The sequence below is a fragment of the Biomphalaria glabrata genome, chromosome 4, assembly GCF_947242115.1.
Source record: "Biomphalaria glabrata chromosome 4, xgBioGlab47.1, whole genome shotgun sequence".
Taxonomy (NCBI): domain Eukaryota; kingdom Metazoa; phylum Mollusca; class Gastropoda; family Planorbidae; genus Biomphalaria; species Biomphalaria glabrata.
The window spans coordinates 52,584,033-52,604,939 of NC_074714.1; the positions used below are offsets into that span (position 1 = coordinate 52,584,033).

A 20,907-nucleotide genomic window follows, 5' to 3' on the forward strand; every position below is an offset into this window, starting at 1 on the left:
GTAACCATGAGGAATACAGGTTACCTGAGATGAGACAACAAACACTATTTCAGGGGTACCCAACCTGTGGTTCGCGACCCCCTTGGGGGTCGATAGACGATTAGCCAGGGGACGCCTAAGACCATCGAAAATATGGATTGTTATTGTCTACTCTTCTATTGCTGTATGTTTGGGGGGGGGGGGGGGGGTTGCGGCAGAGTTGGGGAATGTAAAAAGGGGTCGCAGAGCATAAAAGGTTGAAAACCGCTGCTCTATTTCTTATGAATGACTTCAGTCCTAGTTAACTCTTTGTCTCCTAATCAACAATACCATCGTTAATTTAACGTCATTAAATTAAATTGATGTTTCATTTTATAAACTTGACATTGTGTTATATAAAAAGAGCATGCATTTTTCTTTAACTCTAGATGGAATAAAACATTTTCTGATAACAAACAAAAAAGCTATTGAAGCTTAATCATAACAGGGGAGTGAAACAGTAATGAGCAAAATGAAGAAATTCCTTTAAAACGTGGAAAAATAATAGCGGAGAGAAAGAGTTTATCAGCTCTTCTTAGTGTATTGTCATATGACAAGACATTGTATTTGATTTTTACCAAAAGTGGATAAGGGTAGTATTTCTCCTGACCACATAGACCAAGTTACGACCTGCATTTTTTGTCAAAATTGATGCAGACAAAGCCTTTGTCCTCCTGGGGTCTATTTACGTTGTTTTTTTTCGTCTTCTATGCCTGACTTCTATCAAGTTTTTTTCTTTGGGTCTAAAATGTGTGTCTTTCCAGCTGTGTCTTGTAGAGTTCATCTGCTGTTTTCCTCTATGCCAATGAGGGCAAAATGGCGCCTGAGCTGATATTTATTGCGTTTTTCTGGGGCACCTCTATTACGCTGTTCTTCTTTAAGCTTGCGAAAAACAAAATCGCCGTTGGCATGCGGTCATCCCCTATGTGGGAAAGGTGTCTGACCCAAGTCAGCTGTGGAATAGTGGGTCTAAGTAGTGCTTCTAAATTATTTGAATAACTTACCCAAATAGAGAGCCATAAATGATGAGCTACTTTCCCTAATTCAAACATTATTCTAATACCAACATTACTTCTACAAATAGGCCTACCATCAATAACCAGAACCAGTATTTTTATGCACAAGCTTTGACATCACATATACCCCCCCTCCCCCCCCCCCCAAAAAAAAAATTCTAAGGGAAAGAACTTCCCAAAACCATTTTCTCAATACGGTATGATTTATTTCCCTGTTTGATATCAAAATAATTGATAAGTTACCTGGCAAATTTTTGATTGATTCATGCTTTGTTATTTACAGTGAATAATTGCGTAAAGTTTCAACTTGATCCGAGAAAGGGAAGTGGGACGGATCACATACAAACATTTCTCCAGACAGAGTGATATTCTATGAACTGTGTAAAAACCGCATAGCAGTTAATAAGATAAAAAATGACCTAATTTAGCGTTTAAAGTGTGATACCTATATACGTGCACGAATTTTGTTGTCATGGGAACGTGATCTTGTTGAAAAAAAAATGTCTACCCCAGTAAAACGGAGGTGGGAGATAAGAGGATACAGTCAGATTTGGGGGTCGGCATACGGAGATTCCACAAGAGCTGGGGGGGGGTGGCCACAATAGAGATTTCAAAAATTGAACATTTAGACTGGACAGAAACTTTACCTTTTTTTTCTTTTTTTTTTTTTTTTTTTTTTGCGAAATTTGCAATTTGTTTATTTTGACCGACAAGACTTTAAATCTTACGGTTGTGAAGTGTTTAGTTTTACATGCTTCGGGTGTTCCTCCAGAGGTGAAGATAATCAACTTCCTAGTCCAGACCTCCCGCAGGGCGAGCGTGATCTCAACTCGAGACTGTCGTGATGACGTCTCGAAGCGTATACCAAATTACCTGGCAACCAACCATCCAATTTTCCTCTTCTTTGATATTCCGAACAATTAGCTTATGACTCAATGAATTCAGCAGTGTGGTGAGTCTCTTTGTTCTAGTAAATACTTTGTCTTCTGCGCTAAAAACATTTATCTAGTATATACATGCTTGCATCTACTAGAATACATGCTGAATAATGCTTATAAGCTAGTTATTAGTTTTTTAAAATAGGCCCTATCTTTATTTAACTGTGCGCTACACAAAGTTTTCTAGTATATACATGCTTGCATCTTCTTATCTTATATAATACTACGCCAGGTCGTCGCGAAGTGGGCGACTGCTGTCAATCAAAACAAGAACGGAGCGGTACAAAAACTCGTTCGTACCTCACTCGGTCAGACTCTATCACCGCCACTCATTGATCAGGGAACATGAAATGCACCAAGATACCTGTGTGTAGTCGCTGAATGAACTCTTTATGTTGTCTGTTGTATTTATGTGTATGTTTCTGTTGTGTTGTCTTTATATGAGAAACGAGTCATTGTAATCACAACAAATTTCCGTAAGGATCAATAAAGCAGTCTTAGTCTTAGTCTTAGTCTTACTTCAAAAAAGAAGATGATTACGTCCTACGCGTCATGCATTTGGTCATGCATGTTAACCAATGACTTAAATTCTGCCTAGTCACTGGTTTTCCTGTCTAGCTCAGGTAACCCATTCCATGCTCTAATAGTAGAGCAGGAGCATTTGTACAAATTTGTCCTAGCATATGGCACGAGAAATTTGCCTTTATCTTTGTGTCTTTCTGAGTATTTTATTAGATTTTGTTTTTGTATTTGAAGATTGAGGTTCAGTGTTTTATGTATAATTGCTGCTTTACTTTTAAGTCTTCTCTCCCGAACGCTTTCTAAATTTAGTGATTTTACTAAAGGTGTTACTCTAGTGAGAACTCTAGTCAAATGTGAATAATCGTTTATGAATCTACTAGATTTCGTGCTAAATAATGGTTATAAGCTGATTATTAATTTATTTTTACAATACCTCTATTCAACTCGTACTTTTGTGGAAATGTCTCGGTGGGTGGGCTCATTTAACATTGACACGGATCTCGAAAACGCGCTAACGATTTTCCCAGAGATTTGATAGTTGATGTATCTATCGTTGGGAAAAGAATTGCTAGCTTGTTGACCACACTGGGAACTCTAGTTTAACCGTTATAACTTTTCAAAGTACAAAGGGAAATAAATTCAAATTTGGCTAGAAAACTAGAAAATATTTAGCTTGAACGGACCATATAAGTCTTCGGATATTTCCGGATGTTGGGCAGAGTAAAAAAATGTTTTTTTGTTGTTTTTTTTAGCGGCCCCCCAAAGGGTAAAAGACGCTATTAGTTTTGTGCGAAATGTCTGTCCGTCTGTCCGTCCGTCCCGTTTAGATCTCGTAAACTAGAAAAGATATTGAAAATCCGACATCACAATATTTTAGACCATTCAAAGTTCTGATGCAACGGCTACTTTTTTTTTCTGAAAGCGAAAAAATCTAATTTTTAAAATCAGTTATGCAAGCAGTTTTTTAAAGAGAAAAAGCTAATTAGTATGCATTATAAGTTAGACCTAAATGAAAACGAATAGTAATCTTGTAAACGTCATTTTCGTGAAAATTTTATTTTTAATGCGGACATTTTTTTCTTTTTTTTTCAAGCATTCGAACAAGAGATTTGACCCTTTTCAAAACAATTACATCAATTATAAGACTTCAGTTAGGCCAGGCGAGGCGCGGTGGCTGAGCGGTAAAGCGCTTGGCCTCCGAACCCGGGGCACCGGGTTCGAATCCTGGTGAAGACTGGGATTTTCAACTTCGGAATCCTTAGGCGCCTCTGAGTCTACCCAGCTCCAATGGGTACCTGATAGTAGTTGGGGAAAAGTAAAGGCGGTTGGTCGTTGTGCTGGCTGCATGACACCCTCGTTAACCGTAGGCCACAAAAACAGATGAACTATACATCATTTGCCCTATAGAGCACAAGGTCTGAAAGGGGAACCAGTTAGGCCAGGTTCACATCTAACTTTGCATTCACTTGCACCTATCCTTTGATCTGCTGTACCGTTGGGGCATTACACAAGATCTGTCAACCTTCTTTCTCCATTGTTATCTCTCATTTGTCTTTGATATAATTTCATTTGGATGTTCTTTCTGAAAATATTGAAGCCTGCCTGGGTGGACCACTTCGGGGGCCGATTTTGAGTTTGTGTTTCCACACAAACTGTCTTTGTAATCTTGTAAATCTAACATTTATTACGTATTATGAGAACAAATAATCTCTATATATTTGTATAAAGGAGGTTGTGTCTTTAAAAAAAATAAAAAACATATATATAAACATATTTCTTCAGTTCTAAGATACAGACGATTATAAGTAACTAATTGCTCATTATTTTAAGAGCTATTTAAATTAGGGTTGTGCTTACGTACGTGCACACAGTGAGTCCTCCTAGGACTTCAGATTCATGTCGTTAAGTAAACAAACATAAAATCAATAATAAGTTTACTTTATATAAAGAAAGAAGACAAAAATAATATTAAATGTAGCTTACTCTAATAAGTCGTTACCCTAGCATTATTCATTTGGTTAAAGAAGGTAAATACCTCCACAAAAGCCCTGCCCTGGTCCTACACAGGCTTAAAGCTGGCACTGAATACAATTGGTTTGGTCAAACTTAAAATGGAAACAATAGGCGTGCCGTTCTTGACATCGAGATGAAAGAGTTTTTTAATATTGCTAAATCTGGACGTTTTAAGCAGACGCCAAGTTTTTTTTACCAATTATTTGAAGTAAAACTCTCCAAAGTTTTTTGTTTAAGAAGAAATAGACTAGGAAGTTGCTGGTGCAGTTCAGGATATTGAAGAATTCTGCGATTTCCAACAGCAAGTAGGTCAATAGAGGGGTCTTGTCGTCAATAGTTACAAGTAAGCCGATGAGTGAATTAATGACGTGGGTGACGGCAAATATAAGGCAGGTGGTCAGAAGGGTGCGAGTGGTTCTGGGCGACCATTGGTGCTCCTTCCTCAAGCTAGTAAGCTTACGCCGCTGAGAGATTGAGACGGAGACCTTGATGCCGATGAGGATGCAGCCTAGACAGACGAAGCAGATGGGCACCCATGACGTCATCGCTTCAAGAAAGTACGCTGTGAATATGTAGAGAATGCGGAAATTTTTAATCAAAAATTCTGTAACGGTAGTAATGGCGACAACATTTCCGTTTGATAGCTGGATATAAAGCAGACGACTGTAGAAGCTCTGAACGATAATGTGAGGCAGCCACATGACGTAAGCGGCACAACAGGACGCAGTAATCGACTTCGGTGTAACCACTCTAGTAAACGTCACTGGAAAGTACACAGCAAGTATTCGCTCCATGGTTATAATCATCGGTATCGTGGCGTTAATAGTTCGACCCCACAACCCCACGAAAGTGAAAAACTCGTGTGAGACATAGAGATACTGATTCATCGTAGTGTCGTACTCAAAGGTGCAGTACCCAGTCTTGGTCTTGACAGGTCCGAAGTATCGAATTCTGTTGGGAAAGTCCAGGCTTAAAAACAGGTTCATGGAGTCTGCGAAAACAAGCGCGAAAAGTAGAATGTAGGACGGCTTTCTAAAACCTCCTTTGGCCAACACGACTAGACAGAGTCCATTGACAAAGAGACCCAATATAGACAACACGGGATTAACGAAACAGCTGAATACCTTGAAGGTGAACAAGTAGTCTTGGGGTCCAAGAAAACAAAACAAATTCGGATCAGTCCTTACAGGGACCTGAGGCTTTGTAGCAATTATAACCATAGGTGATGTCACATCATTAAACAAAACATAAGTTCCATTTCTGTTCAAGTACTGCATCTTCGGATGACTACTAAAAGCAGAAGATACATTAAAAAATATATTTCAAATAAAATAAAATGTTGAAAAAAATGTATTTTTTTATTGTCTTCCATACCGTATATTTTTACAAAGCTGTCTGTCAGTTTGTCTGTCTGTAGTATATCAACCACATCCATTCTCAGAAAAGTTAAAACTTTTAAACATTATTTATTGTACTTAACAAAGCATAAATAAAAAAAAATAAATATTAACCAATTATTGGTAATTAATTATTTTTTATATCGAAAAAGGTGAAATAACTTCTACATTATTGAGAAATACTATTATAAGTGCAAAGTTCTTTCCCTTAGATAAGCTTTGTTTTTTTTTTTAAAGGTATTTTTATTCTTCTTGTTTTGCTTGTTTCAGACATTTTGTCATGAGGCTAAGATGTTTTACTTGCTTTTTGGGGATTTTCATACCAAAAGTTAATCATAGTGATCTGCCCCTTGTTTACGTTTTCACTTTTATAATCCGGGCCACGTTCATAAAAGTAACACAATGAAGCGACAGACAAAAGGACATGGAGAAATGTGGTGGGCATATAATGGGAAGAAAAGCATACAACCATGACTGAAAGAAGATAGGGATACATTTAGAAATAAATGAACTTACTTAACAAACAAGACGCCACATTGAAAAATTACTTGTTGCCAACTAAATATAGAATTACTTTGTGCTAAACGCGAAAGAGTTGAGATCACAGACATATATATATATATTAGATCTATATCTAGACTGGAAATTGGAAACACATTCTTATCCCCAATTGATCAACTCACAGACCTATATATATATATAGCAATCATAAATAAAACACTGAACCATAATCTTCGAATACAAAAACAAAATTTAATAAAATACTCAGAAAGACACAAAGATAAAGGCATATCTCTCGTTCCATATACTAGGACAAATTTGTACAGATACTCCTTCTTCCCTAGTGCTATTAGAGCATGGAATGGGTTGCCTGAGCTAGCCAGGAAAACCAGTGACTTGGCAGAATTTAAGTCATTGGTTAATATGCATGACTAAATGCATGACACCTAGGACGTAATCATCTTCTTTTTTGAAGTAACGTCTGTATTATATAAGATAATATAAGATATAGATTGTTATGTATTTATCACAGAACTATACATTCACGCAAATTCAAATTCACGCAAATTCAAAAAATAAAGCCATTGCCTGTTAGATTCCATTAAGATGGTATTCTGAAAATCCTAGATCGAAATAATTCAGTCTATTGATTTTAGTCATCTTATGTACATTTAAATAGATTGATTACCTAGATCTTTTTAGATTATGTTTCTAAAAATTGCAAAATAACAATGAGACGAGACTTCTTATAACTACTTTACGAAAACAACGCCATGTTACAACTTTTTAACTGTCACATTTTTTTTAGTGCTAAAAGATCTCCATGTCCAGTCTGGATCTAATATTTATAAGCCTGTGGCTGAGATACTTTCCAGGCTGTAAAGTGGGAAAAAATATTTTATATGGATTATTACTAATATATTCCGCTTATCAATACTTCTTCATTTTATACCGGATACACTAAATAGGTTTGCTAGTTATGGACTCGCCTCCTGGACTGAAAATCTTCAATAAATGTGTGTAACTAAAATTTAAATTTAGAACCGTGGAACAAACTCAAAAACAAATGACGTAATTTTATAGGCCTACTATTAATGCTACACCAGTTAAGGGTGAGTGCACAATGGTTTTATTTTTGTGTGTGCTGTGTTCTCTCACGTGAGCTCAGTCGAAAGGATTGTTTTTAGATGAATATTTTTGCAATCAGAAGCGTTCTAAAACAAGCACTAGAAAGAAAAGAATACCTTTTAAAAAACTATCTCCCTTTTTTCGATATCAATCAAAACAATTAATTACCCATAGTGATGGGAACTAAACTCACTTTTAAAAGTTAAACTAAAACTAGTTTTCAATTGAAATAAATTAGTTAAAGTAAAAGTTTACCATGAATTTCAAAATAGAGTTAAAATAATCTAAAGAAAATTAAATTAAACTTTTCATAACTTTTATTTAGGAAGGGGGGCGGGGTATCGTTGTTGAACTAGACCTATATAGATATAATCATCAGACTGTATGTTCGATCTCGTTCTTTTAACTCTGTAGAAATATTTATCCATAATAAAATCAGTATTAAGAAATATGTTTCTTACATAAACGTTAATGCACAATAAAATAATAAAATAAAATCTCTAAATAAATATGTGTGCTTGTATTTTTGCCTTGAATTAAAACCTTTAGAAAAGAATGATACTCTTTTTTTAAAAAAAAATTTATTAACTTATTATATAACGAAAAATCTTACTTTTACTGGTAAAGTTTAAAATCTCATTGAATAACATAGATTTAGAATTTCAAATTTAGATCTAGCAACCAAAGAAATAGAAACGAAATCATTGGAGTTTTAAGAAACATTTGGCCTGTATAACTATTTTACAGTGTAAAGTACATGCTTGACTAACCATGCAGATGTGCTATTTTCTTTTCTGACCACTAAAAATATAACTAACACTATTGCATAACCATTAAACGCGCAAGTGAAAAAAAACAACTCAGTACACTATATAGGCCTACACGTGTACGTCTATCTGGCCAGGTTGTTAAAATCAGTCGGTCACACTGTCTATTTACTTTCTGGGCAGGGAGGGTGTGTAACTATTTTAGTGTAAAAATATATCTACGAACATGCTTGACTAGCCACGCCAGTGTGTTATTTTCTTGTCTGACCACTCCATATTAAGCAAACACTATTGCATAATGCGTAATGAAAAAAAAAATACAGGGTAGTCTTGTAGTATCATCGACTAAACACGTACAGTACACTAGGTCTAGCTGACCAAGTAGTTAAAACCAGTTGGACACAGTCTATTTACTTTATGGTCAGAGAGGGTGTGGATGAAGATTTTTTTTTCCAGAGTTGGTTTTCCTAGTGCTTTTAGATCTATATAGGCCTAGCTGTCGATTTAGACTTAGTAGATCTCAATAATAAGTCTTGAGACTATAAAAAGGGTGTACTTGATGTTCCTGCAGTAAAAAAAAAATTGTTTGCCGCAAATGAATTGATTAAAACCACTAAATATTGACCTAACTCACTAATCAGATTCCCACTAGAAACAGAAATTAAACACCTCGTGGCTCACAAAAAAAAAATTGGAACAACCTCATTCATAATATTGCATAGAAGCTTTTTGCCAACAAATGTTTAACATTTTATAATGCTGCTACTAAGCTGCAAATATTTACTCCCGTAACTTCTACCAGCATCTTACTTTACCCTCTTCAAATGCAGACTGACTAAATAGTTGTTAACTGCATCATTTTTTTAATAATCAAAGTTATTGATATCACATGACCAGAAAACAGGGATGTGTGTTTCAACCCTGACCACATGTTGAAAAGTTGTACAAATTTTAATTAAACTTTTTAGTTAGTAACTAAAAAAAAATTATTAAACTACGATTTTAACTAAACTTTTTTTTCTAGTTAAACAATGGCCTTACTAATTTTTTTTTAGTTAACTTTTGCCCATCACTACATACCCATAATTAATCAACTAATTAATTTTTTTTGACTGATTCATGTCTTGTCATGTTCAATAAATAATTATGCAAAGTTTTAGCTTGATCCGAGAATGGGAAACGGGAGAAAAACATGTTCAAACTTTTTACCAGACAGACAGACCGACAGCCTCTATAGGTTTATATAAGCTTTGTAAGATGAACGAGGAAAATAAATGACAATATACCAAAAAAAAACTGTAAGACTCTAAGAATATAAAGATCTACAAGTGTCTTTGTTTTCAACTTTAGATGCTTATTGTATTTCGTCACACAATTGTCTGTCCATTTTACCCTGTTTTAAAAATACTTTTGACACCGTAATGTCACAATTACTGTTATTTACATGTCGCAACAACACGATATAAGAAAATTAGTACAGAGTCAACGCATAATGTCAACGCATAATCACACACACAATAAAATAGCCAATTAGAATAAAAGCCCAGAATTTACGCGTTCTGCTTAAAGCAATATCTAACAAGATAATGACCAAAGACAAGTTGTTAAAAAAAAAAAAGATAAATGAAATCTCTATGTTGTGTGTTGGGAACTATTGAAAGACTTTTGACTCAACTTTTCTATTTTAATTATGCCGTTCACAATTCACAACAAATTCAAAAACCCACTTAGAGCCTACGTGCATTTTACGAAAATGACTTTAGTACAGAAGTCAGCGCACGAATCATCTGTTTATGTTGAGTTCTTTAAACGTAAATAAACAAATCTTTTTGTTTTTAGATGATAAATGCGTAACTATGCGAAACAATTTCAATTTAGATTTAAGCAAATATGTCAATGTATATTTTTTTAACCAGAAAAAAACAAAACACTTTGTCTTTGTCGCGGTGTTATTTGAATCTCAGGCAAATTGCTGCATGCAGACTTTATGGTAGGTCTATTTATCTTCTTAGTAGGTTGCGAAGATTGCTTAAATTTATCACACTCCACACATGTCTCTGTCGCTGGGCTTTTTAAAAGAATAAATACGCTTGGGAAATATTCAAGAAAGAGAGAGAGAGAGAGAGATAAATAGACAGAGAGAGAGAGAGAGAAAGAGAAAAAGAGAGAATGAGTGAGATAGAGAGAGAGATGGATAGATAGAGAGATTGATAGAGAGATAGAGGAAAGAAAGAGAGAGAGAGAGATAAATAGACAGAAAGAGAGAGAGAGAGAGAGAGAGAAAGAGAAAAAGAGAGAATGAGTGAGATAGAGAGAGAGAGATGGATAGATAGAGAAATTGATAGAGAAATAGAGGAAAGAAAGAGAGAGAGAGAAAATGAGATTTATAGAGAGAAAAAGATAGAAAGAGATATATAAAGAGAGAGAGAGAGAGAGAGAGGAAGAAAGAGGAAGAAAGAGAAATAGAGAGAAAAGGAGAGCGAGAGAAGGATCGCGCAAGAGAGACAGAATGGGAGAGAGAAAAGAAGAAAGAAAGTTTGTGAAGTATTAAACAGAGAGACAAAGGGATTATGAAAGAGAGAAAGAAAAAAAGAGAGAAAGACTGAAAAGGAAAGGACGTCAGAGAGAGAGAGAGAGAGAGAAAGAATGAGAGACATGACGCGTAGGACGTAATCATCTTCTTTTTTGAAGTAACGTCTGTATTATATAAGATAAGATAAGAAGAGAGAAAGAAAAAGATGTTTTAGGAATTATTAAAGAGAGAGAGAGAGAATGTATAAAGTGGTAGTTGATTATTCCACTTCTTTGTTTTAGATTGTTATTGATTGGGCAATGGTAAACACACAACATCTAGCCACATTTCTGATATAGCCATGAGTAAAGGTGTCGCACGGTTTGGTTCAAGGCCGGATTTAAGGCAGGGCAGGCGAGGCTACAGCGTCGGGGAATCAACAAGAAAAAGGCCTCCACAACAGAATTACGATATAGAAATAGATCCGAATTTCCACGGGTAAGAAACTAATTTTTTTTTCCGCATTTTTGTGGCTGGCTAATGTCGTGATGAAGAAGTGTACGCTTGTAGTATGCTCGAATAAAGTAAATACAGCTCCGGATCTACAACAGTGCGTCTACTAAAGGCTTTACCCTCCACAAACTAAAAAATATACACTTTTTAAAACTAAAATATGCATATTAAAAATATACAAGATCTCTATTTCCTTTTTTTATAAAGATTATATCAACTAACTCTGTCTGTCTGTCTAGTAAACAGTTCTATCTATCTATCTATCTATCTATCTATCTATCTATCTATCTATCTATCTATCTATCTATCTATCTATCTATCTGTCTGACTGTCTGTCTGTCTGTCTGTCTGTCTGTCTGTCTGTCTAGTAGACAGTGTGTACACGTTATTTCTACCAAAACCATTCTCTGATCATGTTGAAACTTCGCACAATTATTCATTTGCTTAGACAAGTCATAAACCAATAAATTAAAAAGCAACCAATAACTTACTAGTAATTAATTATTTTATTTCATGCCAATAAGGAAAACTAAGCATTCAGTATTCACGCTTATGGCTAAATGTGTTGGGTTTAGCCCCTTAAATATTGTTTACTATAATTCTCCCTCATTCTCTAATCAAGTTGATTCTTAAAAAAAATATTTATTGTATCAAACAAAACATGAATCAACCAAAAAAAAAATCCGAATCAGTCAATTAATTATGGGTAATTACTTTTTTTGTGTGATATAGAATGAGGGAAAAACAATGGGACATTAATGATAGACATAGTTTTAAGGGTGGAGTTCTTCCCATTTAGATTAGCTTTGTTTGTTTGATTTTTAAACAAAAATTTCTTGTTTATTTTCGTTCGTAAGTGGATTTTTATTGAAGGTCTTGAAAAATTGTAGAGGCCTCCACAATTATACTGCCCCGGGGCCTCAACATACTGAAATCCGGCCCTGGAGGAGTGTATTAGTCGGTTTCTCTGTCGGCCTTGTTTCTTATCAATCTTATGTCCATTTCACTGTCTTTCCTATGCTCGATAGCCACACCGGCAATAGTCTAACAAACACAATTGCTCAGAACTCCTGGCCAATGCGTTAGAGTCCGCTAGACGCTCATCGGTTTCCATCGATGTTATCCGAATATCATCCTGACCTCTTGTGGGTGTGCTGTTTCTAGGAATGCATACACACTCGATGCCAACGATTACATGGTTACGGATGTGCTGGAAATTGAAACATGTAATTTTGACAACTATATACCTTTTCACGCGAGGGCATGAACTAGGAAGTACTTACCTCTGCTACGAAGACCATCAATGTTCATTCTAGTTGGTAGGATGTCATCGCGTACTGGCAGCAAAAGTTTTTTAAATAGTGTCAGAAATTAAAATGGCTCTCGGACGGATCTAGGTTGGGCGTCAATGACTTTGTAAATATTCATTAGCATCATCCATTAGACTTTTGCATGGTCTCTTTGAAATACGCGTGGTGGCTGAGAGATAAAGTACTTGGTTTACGAACCGATAGGTCTCGGGTTCCAATCTTGTGAAGTGCACGGATTTAGAATTTTTGGGATTTTAAATACACCCCGGAGTCAAACCAACCCAAAGACACTCCAAGATACTCCATGTCAGAAGAAGTAAAACATATAAAAATCCATTTTTAACAAAACAAAACAAAACAAAAAAAAGCCTATCAAAGGGAAAAGACTTCCCACTTACAACTATATCTCTTAATAATGTAGAAGTTATTTCTCTTATTAGATATCAAACAAAAATAATTGATTGAAGACTTGGTTAATTTTTTAAAATGGATTCATGTTTTGTTAGGTACAATAAATTCTTGTTTAAAGTTTCAACTTGATCCAGGAATGGGTGTGGAAGAACCAACCTGTAGAATGTTTGCACCAGCCATTGTGTGTTGAAATATGCTTTGTTTTTTAAAGTAGCTATACCACATACAACGCTAAAAAAAAAGCTTTCTAATCAAAATAAACATAAAATAACACACAAACGGCTTAAGGAGAAAATTTTTCCATTGGATAGACTCACACTAAGCTAAACAATGTTAAAGGCGCTAAAGTTCACTGCAAAATAAATATTAAAAAAAATGCTTAAAAAAGTAATTTGAGATAATTATAATAACCAAGAAAAAATAAATAAAGCTTAGAAAACAAAACAAAAAAAATCTTATGTTACGCAAAGTTGTTATCAGTAAGTTTGGATAAGTCATGTAATTAAATTTGTAATAGATCTAGATTAACAATAATGAATCTGTGCTATTAGAAATATTTTTACGAATTTCTTTTATGTTTAGCGCAATTTCATGCTTTTAGCTTATTCAATTCGCTGTGATCCTATCACTTCTCTGGACCAGTTCAGAATGAAGAGGGCATTGTCAATGTTGCCGAGACCACTTTTAAAATGAAAATACTTTCTTTTTTAAAGCTGAACGGCCTGTATTCGAACTAGAGGGCTCAAGCCTCATCAAGCCAACACACTAACCACTGTGCCGAGGAAGTGCTTATGAAACTGGAAGGTTTTTAAGTTATGGATTGTTATGTAAAACCTTAAAGCTTTCTCTCTACAAACTATATAGGGGACTAAATCAACTTATACCACCACATTAGTCAAGTACTATTTCTTTCTATTGTTCGATACAAATTTTTTTTTATTATTTAACAAAAGTTAATTAAGTAATTGGTTTTTATTTTTTAAAGTGATTCTTGTTTTGTCAGGTAAAAGAAAAAAATTGTGCGAAATTTCAGCTTCACCCGTGATCAGGTGTGGGCGAAATAACGTGTACAAACTTTTTACCAGACAGACAGAGTGAGTTACTATAAGCCTTGTAATAAACAAGGTGTTTTCTAAAATTCGAATTTTCTTGTTATGTTACTCTACGTGGATGGCGGGGGGGGGGGGGGGGGAGGGGGGAGGGTAGAGAAGATTGAGTCTTGTTACGATTTGTTACAAGGGTGGAAGGGATTTTTATGATTTTACGTAATATTCCAACGTTCCCTACTAAGTTACCCAAAAAATCTGTTTTGAAATAAAAAAATAAAAAAAGTCCTAGAAAGAAAGAATAATACCTTCTCTATATTCAAGTTATTATGTGAAGTAAAGAACTTTTAGAACATTTAATTCTGCCGAGCTAAAGAGTGCGCACAAATTATCACAATCGTTTAAAAAAAAATATTAATTTTTTCAACACTTCCTTTATTTTGTACGCCGGATACACCAAATGCGCCATGTTCATAGGTTTTCCACCATGTAAAAAAAAATGTCAATTTATCATCGAATGTTAAAAAAGGAATAATTCGTAAACTATTTGTGTTATCTCTGTCTCTGCATTGTTTGAGAATCACTGTGACATGAAGTGACTAGTGCTCACTAAGTTCATGTTATTTTTGCAAGTGAAGACTCTCGATCTGAATCTGATCATGCGGTCGTACAAGAAGTTGTTACTTAATCCTCAGAGTCTTTATGGAATGCACTCGTTTAATGTTAGCGAAAAGGCCTTGGCTATGTTTTCTCACGCTCACATCTGCAATGTTTTCAGTTTCAATATCACTGCCTGGTATGGCAATCTGAGCATTAAAAATAAAAATAAACTTTATAGAATCCTAAATGCTGCTGGTAAAATCATTGGCAAAAAACAAATCTCATTTGGGCAGTTGTTTGAGACAAACATCTATAAAAAAGCTAACAAGATCCTCGAAATAAAGAATCACCCTTTGTGTCAGGATTTTGTGATTTTACCATCGCAAAAGAGATACAAGACACCGATAGCAAAGACAAACAGACACAAACACTCTTTTGTTCCCCTGGCAATCAAATCATTAAATAAGAACAATCTGGTACAAACTTTGTCACATGTAAATTATGAGTGAGTCTGGTGTGAATGTACACTTTGGTTTCTTATAGTTATAATGTTTTTTGTTTGGTAATGCACACATTGTAAGACAAATTTCCTTACGGATAATAAAGATTATTATTATTATTATTATTATTTTAGATATGCAATGTGTGATTAATGATTTATTCCTGAACTTATACTCAATTGTTCATTGCGCCTTTATGGCTGGATCGCCTATGTGTTATTTTATATATTAATAAATATACTGTCTGCTGATAAGTGTGTTGCTTGGTGCATATTCATGTTTGTTGTTCTTGTTAAGACTTAAGACAAGCGCACAACAACCCAAAGTAACAACCAACAAAAACAGTAACACAGACTAAAACCGCAAAATACCTAGGTGTTATAATAAATGAAAAAGTGTCTTGGAATCCCCATAGTGATGAGGCTATCAAAAAATCAAACAAAGCATTAGGGTTTATTAAAAGAAATTTAATTTCTATAAATCAAATAAAAACATAAAACTAAAATGTTATTTAACCTTGGTTAGGCCAATGGTAGAATATGCATCCTCTGTTTGGGACCCTTCAACTCAAGAAAACATTAAGAAACTGGAATAGACACAAAATAGAGCAGTGAGATTTATAATAAAACTAATATTAAAATTTGGCTAGAGTAACACCTTTAGTAAAATCACTAAATTTAGAAAGCCTTCAGGAAAGAATACTCAAAATTAAAGTAGCAATTATACATAAAACTCTTAACCATAATCTTCAAATACAAAAACAAATTGTAATAAAATACTCAGAAAGACACAAAGATAAAGGCACACTCCTCGTTCCATATGCTAGGACAAATTTGTACAAACACTCCTTCTTCCCTAGTGCTATTAGAGCATGGAATCGGTTGCCTGAGCTAGCCAGGAAAACCAGTGACTTGGCAGAATTTAAGTCATTGGTTAATATGCATGACTGAATGCATGACTCGTTGGACGTAATCATCTTCTTCTTTGAACTAACGTCTGTATTATATAAGATAAGATAAAATAGGCAGTAATAGAGAAAAAAATATTAATTAGCATGGAAACGTTGTGTCTCATATAAAATTGAAATCACCAAACGATGTTTCTTGTGACTGTAGAGAAATTTATATCGGAGTTTTAAACATCCTTTTATTTATTTGCTGATATCTTGTAAAGAAAAAAATGTTTTATCTATGTTACTTTTTTTTATCGGGCAAACTATTTGAAGAAATATCTTCCAAAGCTTTTTATTAAAGAGAAAATAGATCAAAAAGTTGCTTGTGCAGTTCAGGATATTGATGAATTGTGAGATTTCCTCTAGCAAGTAGGACAATAGAGGGGTCTTCGTATCCACGACGACAAGTGCGCTGATAAGAGCAGTAATGGCGTGGGTGACTGCAAATATAAGGCAAGTGGTCAGAAGGGTGCGAGTGGTTCTAGGCGACCATTGGCGCTTTTTATTTACATTGGTCATCTTTCGCCGCTGAGAGATGGAGACAGAGATCTTGATGCCGATGAGGATGCAGCCTAGACTTATAAAACAGGTGGGAACCCAAGACAACAACACCTCCATGGCGTAGACTGTGAACGTGTATAAGATACTATAGTTATTTATCAAGAACTCGGTTTGGGTGGTAATCGCCGCAACTTTTCCGTTGGGGAGACGGATGTATTCAAGGCGCCTGTAGAAAGTCTGGACAATGACGTGGGGCAGCCATATTATGTATGCTGCACAACAGGACGCAGTTATGGATCTTGTGGTGACCACTTTCTTGAATGTCACGGGAAAGTACACAGCAAGAATGCGTTCGATGGTAATAATCATCGGGATCGAAGCATTGATAGTCCGGCCCCACAAACCTACAAATGAAAAGAAATGCTGAGAGACGTAGAGGAATTCATTCATAATAGTGTCATATTCAAAGGTGCAGAGCCCAGATTTATACTTAAGCGGTCCGAAGTATCTAATTCTAGTGGGAAAATCCAGATTTATGAACATATTCATGGAGTCTGCCAAAACAAGCGCGAAAAGCAGAATGTTTGACGTCTTTTTAAGTCCACTCTTGGCCAGTATGACAAGACATAGTGCATTGATAAACAGACCCAGGACAGAAAGCACAGGATTGACGAAGCAGCTAAATGCCTGGAAAAGATAGAAGTAATCCTGGGACCCAATAAAACAATACACATTTAAGATGTATACTTTAGCGTTTGGTGTGTTCATGACCAATGTTGTAGTTTGATAGTTTAATGTCACATTATTAGTCACAGGATAAGTAGGACTCATTTTCAAGGACTGTAACTCTTGATGTCTATCTTCAAAATCTGTGGATTAAAAAAACAAACCAGTAAAGAATCCCCCTTTAGACCTTGCGATATATAATACTGTTTTCAGTCCTGAGCTATTGAATGTGGCTCTCTCCAGAGTACCTTCTTTTCATTCACTCACAGTCGTTTGCCCAAACCCACCCAATTTGGTCAACTGTTACTTTCAAGAAGTGTTCACCCGTCGGCTCGTTACTATAACAATAACAACATAGGCGCAAACACGATTAGTATTCCAACAAATGAAGTGTACACGACCATGAATTAGGCTTACGTGTACTTGCAACACTCTAGCTGAAAGTGGAATAAAGAGATTTAAATCTTTCTGTTTTAGCCTTGATGGAGAGGAGACGACCCCTTCGTCCAGATTTGATGTAAGTGTGGTTAAATGGTTGCAATTTGTCCATAAGAATTGTGTGTGTTTTGGAAAGGCCTCTTTCATGGAAAAAATAGAATTTTTTTTTCAGGATATAGTACCCGTGTTCAAGTGATATACGATGCTTTTACATAAGTCTATTTAGTCTATGTCCTAGTAAGCTTCCCACGCTTAGGGTTAGGGCAGATTATGTAAAGTTCATCTGTTACTTTGACCCACTGTTAACGAAGGTGTCGTGTGGTCAGTTTACCAAACAACCGAACTGCCTCTACTTTTCCCCAACTAATGTCATGTAACCATTAGAGCTCGGTGGACTCAGAGGCTCCCTTAAGGTCGCGCAATAAAATCACAGTCTTCAGGAGGATTCGAACCCAAGACCCACCCGTTCTGTAGCCAAGCAGTTTACTACTCAGCCACCGCTGAGTTTAGTGCTAGTGAAGTATAACCTAACCAGCAAGTGATGGAAATGTTAATTCTACTGTAGATGATTGCTGTGTTAAAATGTTAAATTTTTTGTTTTGTCGATTGAAAAATTTTCTTAGCTTTCTAAGAGTCGAAGATATATTTTGGTGGAAAGGTTCTGACAATGTTCACTTCACTTTGTTTGTTGTTAATTGTAATTGGGTATTTATCTTTTTGCTCTTGGTCTATGTTTTCGATTTTGGTTTGAGTTACTACTAAATGGTCTTTATATTTCCTAAAATTTATAATCAATTCTTTAGTGTCCAGATCATTTACAATAATAATAATAATTATAATAATAATAATTATAATAATAACAATAGGCCTATTCTGACCGACAAAACGGTAGATTTCAATCGCCCTGATCTTCTGTTCGTTGATAAGGAAAAAAAAACGCTATCATTATCGATATCGCCGCACCACTATCTCATAATTTAAGAAAAACTGAAATAGAAAAACAAAGAAAATATGGGAAACTAGGCTTGGAGATTAAGCGTCTATGGAAATTTTCCAAAATAACAATATACCCCATTGTTATATCAACCGAAAAGATAATAACAACTGACCTCACAGACACCTTCAAGGCCCTTAACATTCCTAGGAACATCCTCGTTGCCTGTCATAGGGCGGTACTGCTACAGACCTGACGCATCACCAGAAAATTCCTCAGAGGAATCTGTTAAAGGGACTACGATGAATTTTGTTTCTCTTTAACGAAACTCGACCCTGGCTGCGCCAGAGAATGAATACTCGTTCGTTTCTGACATAATAATAATAATAATAACAATAATCTTTATTGTAAGTAAGGAAATTTGTCTTACAATGTGTGCATTACACCAAACAAAAAATTATAACTATAAAAAATTAGAAAGTGGGTAGTTGTTTTTTTTTCCTTCGTAGTTTATATATGCTGGGGAGGGTGACAGTGACTTTATTCGACTACATTTCATTTAACTTTACTTTATTCGACTACGCTTTATTTAATTACACTTTATTTTCTAATAGGTACCTAGTTGGGGAAAAGTAATGGCTATAGGTCGTTGTGATGGCCACATGACACCCTAGCGAACCACAGAAACAGATGACCCTTACATCATCTGCCCTATAGAACAAGAAGTCTGAAAAGGGCTAATAAAACCCTTATCGTGGACCCCTGGGTGTCTATGTAGGCTTCTTTGAGAATCACTGGTCCAAGTACAAACTTTCTGGTAGTAAATCGTAGCCCGCAGCCGTGACTCCGCGGTGCCGTCTCGCTGTAATCTAGCTACACATTCTTCGATTGAACAACACTAACAAGGGTCGCCTCGACCTTATTGGTCAATGCTCTCTTCAGGGGCTCGAACTCTGCATTCTCTTAAATACGTATCTATCAAAATAAGTGAATTGTTCACACGAAAACAAAACAACAGTCAAAGAAAGTCGATCAATGTAAAGCAGTTTACTTGTATAAATAAAACTAAAAAAGTATTTAAAAAAAAAAATAAAGAAAGAATAAAAGGAAAAAAAAAAACTACTAAAGAGGAACAGATTAGCTATGAGTTTATATATGCATTTCTGTTAATTCTACTTCCAATATTTGTATTACAGGCTTTTTATGCGTTTTTGCAATATATATTCTTGCAATCACCCAATAGCTACATGACCTTTAATAGTGTATATCTATGTCTGTCTATCTAGCCATATATCTATCTATATATATGAATTATAGTTATTTTCTGGGTTTCTAAAGAAGTTTTATAAAGTGTTTTTTATTTCGACAGCTATCATAGTTTTAGAAAATACATACACAAAATTAAAAATACATTATTCCTCTAGATCCAGATGTCTAGATCTAGTGTTTAGACTCTGACCATTGTTAAATAATGACTAACATGAAATAAAAAAGAAACCCTTGATCTTTGCGGCCCTTCATTCGCACCTCGCAATGTTGAACTTTATTCACAGACAGGAACGTGTTCCCTGACTGATCCAGGAACACCAATGACTTAGCAGAGTTTAAGTCTGCAATGAACATACGCGTGTAGATTAAAACAAAGACGCAATTATTACTTATGAAGGAGCCTCTGTAATTTATAAGATAAGATAAGATAAGATATGGTAAGATAAGATAACTGTGTCCAGGAACACACTTTTAGACCTACATAATATGCATACTTTTAATAGTTACCATGAGCATAGACATAAAAAGGGATCCCCACCAACTGTGTAATCTTTAAAAATGGTCTCAACTTATAGAGGTTTTTTCTAAAAGGAAGATAATTACGTCCCACGAATTTCCATGTTTTGATTATGTGTTGGCCTATTTATTAATAAAGACATCTTTATCATGACCTAATTATTTTTTTTTATGTAAAACAATCCAAACCTAACTAAATCCGAATTTACGCTAGATAACTGGTAAGCTGAATGTAATTGTCTCCATCTGGGACGCAGGGCAATATATGTTGGTCTCTAGTAAATTAGCATTAAGTAATTTGCTGATAGATAACTTTTATTTTTATCAGAGGCACAGAATGTAGGACAGTTTGAATCTACATTTCAATGATTTTTTGGGA

At 35.2% G+C, this 20,907-nt stretch overlaps 2 protein-coding genes across 2 annotated transcripts; both read right to left on the reverse strand.

Annotated features, from left to right (window-relative positions):
• Nucleotides 1-4,193: 4,193 nt before the first annotated feature.
• LOC129925905 (uncharacterized) lies at nucleotides 4,194-9,667 on the reverse strand. The gene is made up of 2 exons (XM_056027421.1): nucleotides 9,587-9,667; nucleotides 4,194-5,797 (listed from the first exon to the last, which is right to left on the reverse strand). The coding sequence occupies exon 2, from the start codon at nucleotides 5,782-5,784 to the stop codon at nucleotides 4,678-4,680; it is 1,107 nt and encodes a 368-aa protein (XP_055883396.1). The 5' UTR covers nucleotides 5,785-5,797; nucleotides 9,587-9,667; the 3' UTR covers nucleotides 4,194-4,677.
• Nucleotides 9,668-15,748: 6,081 nt separating this feature from the next.
• LOC129926002 (uncharacterized) lies at nucleotides 15,749-20,595 on the reverse strand. Its single transcript, XM_056027653.1, has 2 exons — nucleotides 20,507-20,595; nucleotides 15,749-17,514 (listed from the first exon to the last, which is right to left on the reverse strand). Exons 1-2 carry the CDS (start codon nucleotides 20,532-20,534, stop codon nucleotides 16,343-16,345), a joined length of 1,200 nt encoding a protein of 399 aa, XP_055883628.1. The 5' UTR covers nucleotides 20,535-20,595; the 3' UTR covers nucleotides 15,749-16,342.
• Nucleotides 20,596-20,907: the final 312 nt, after the last annotated feature.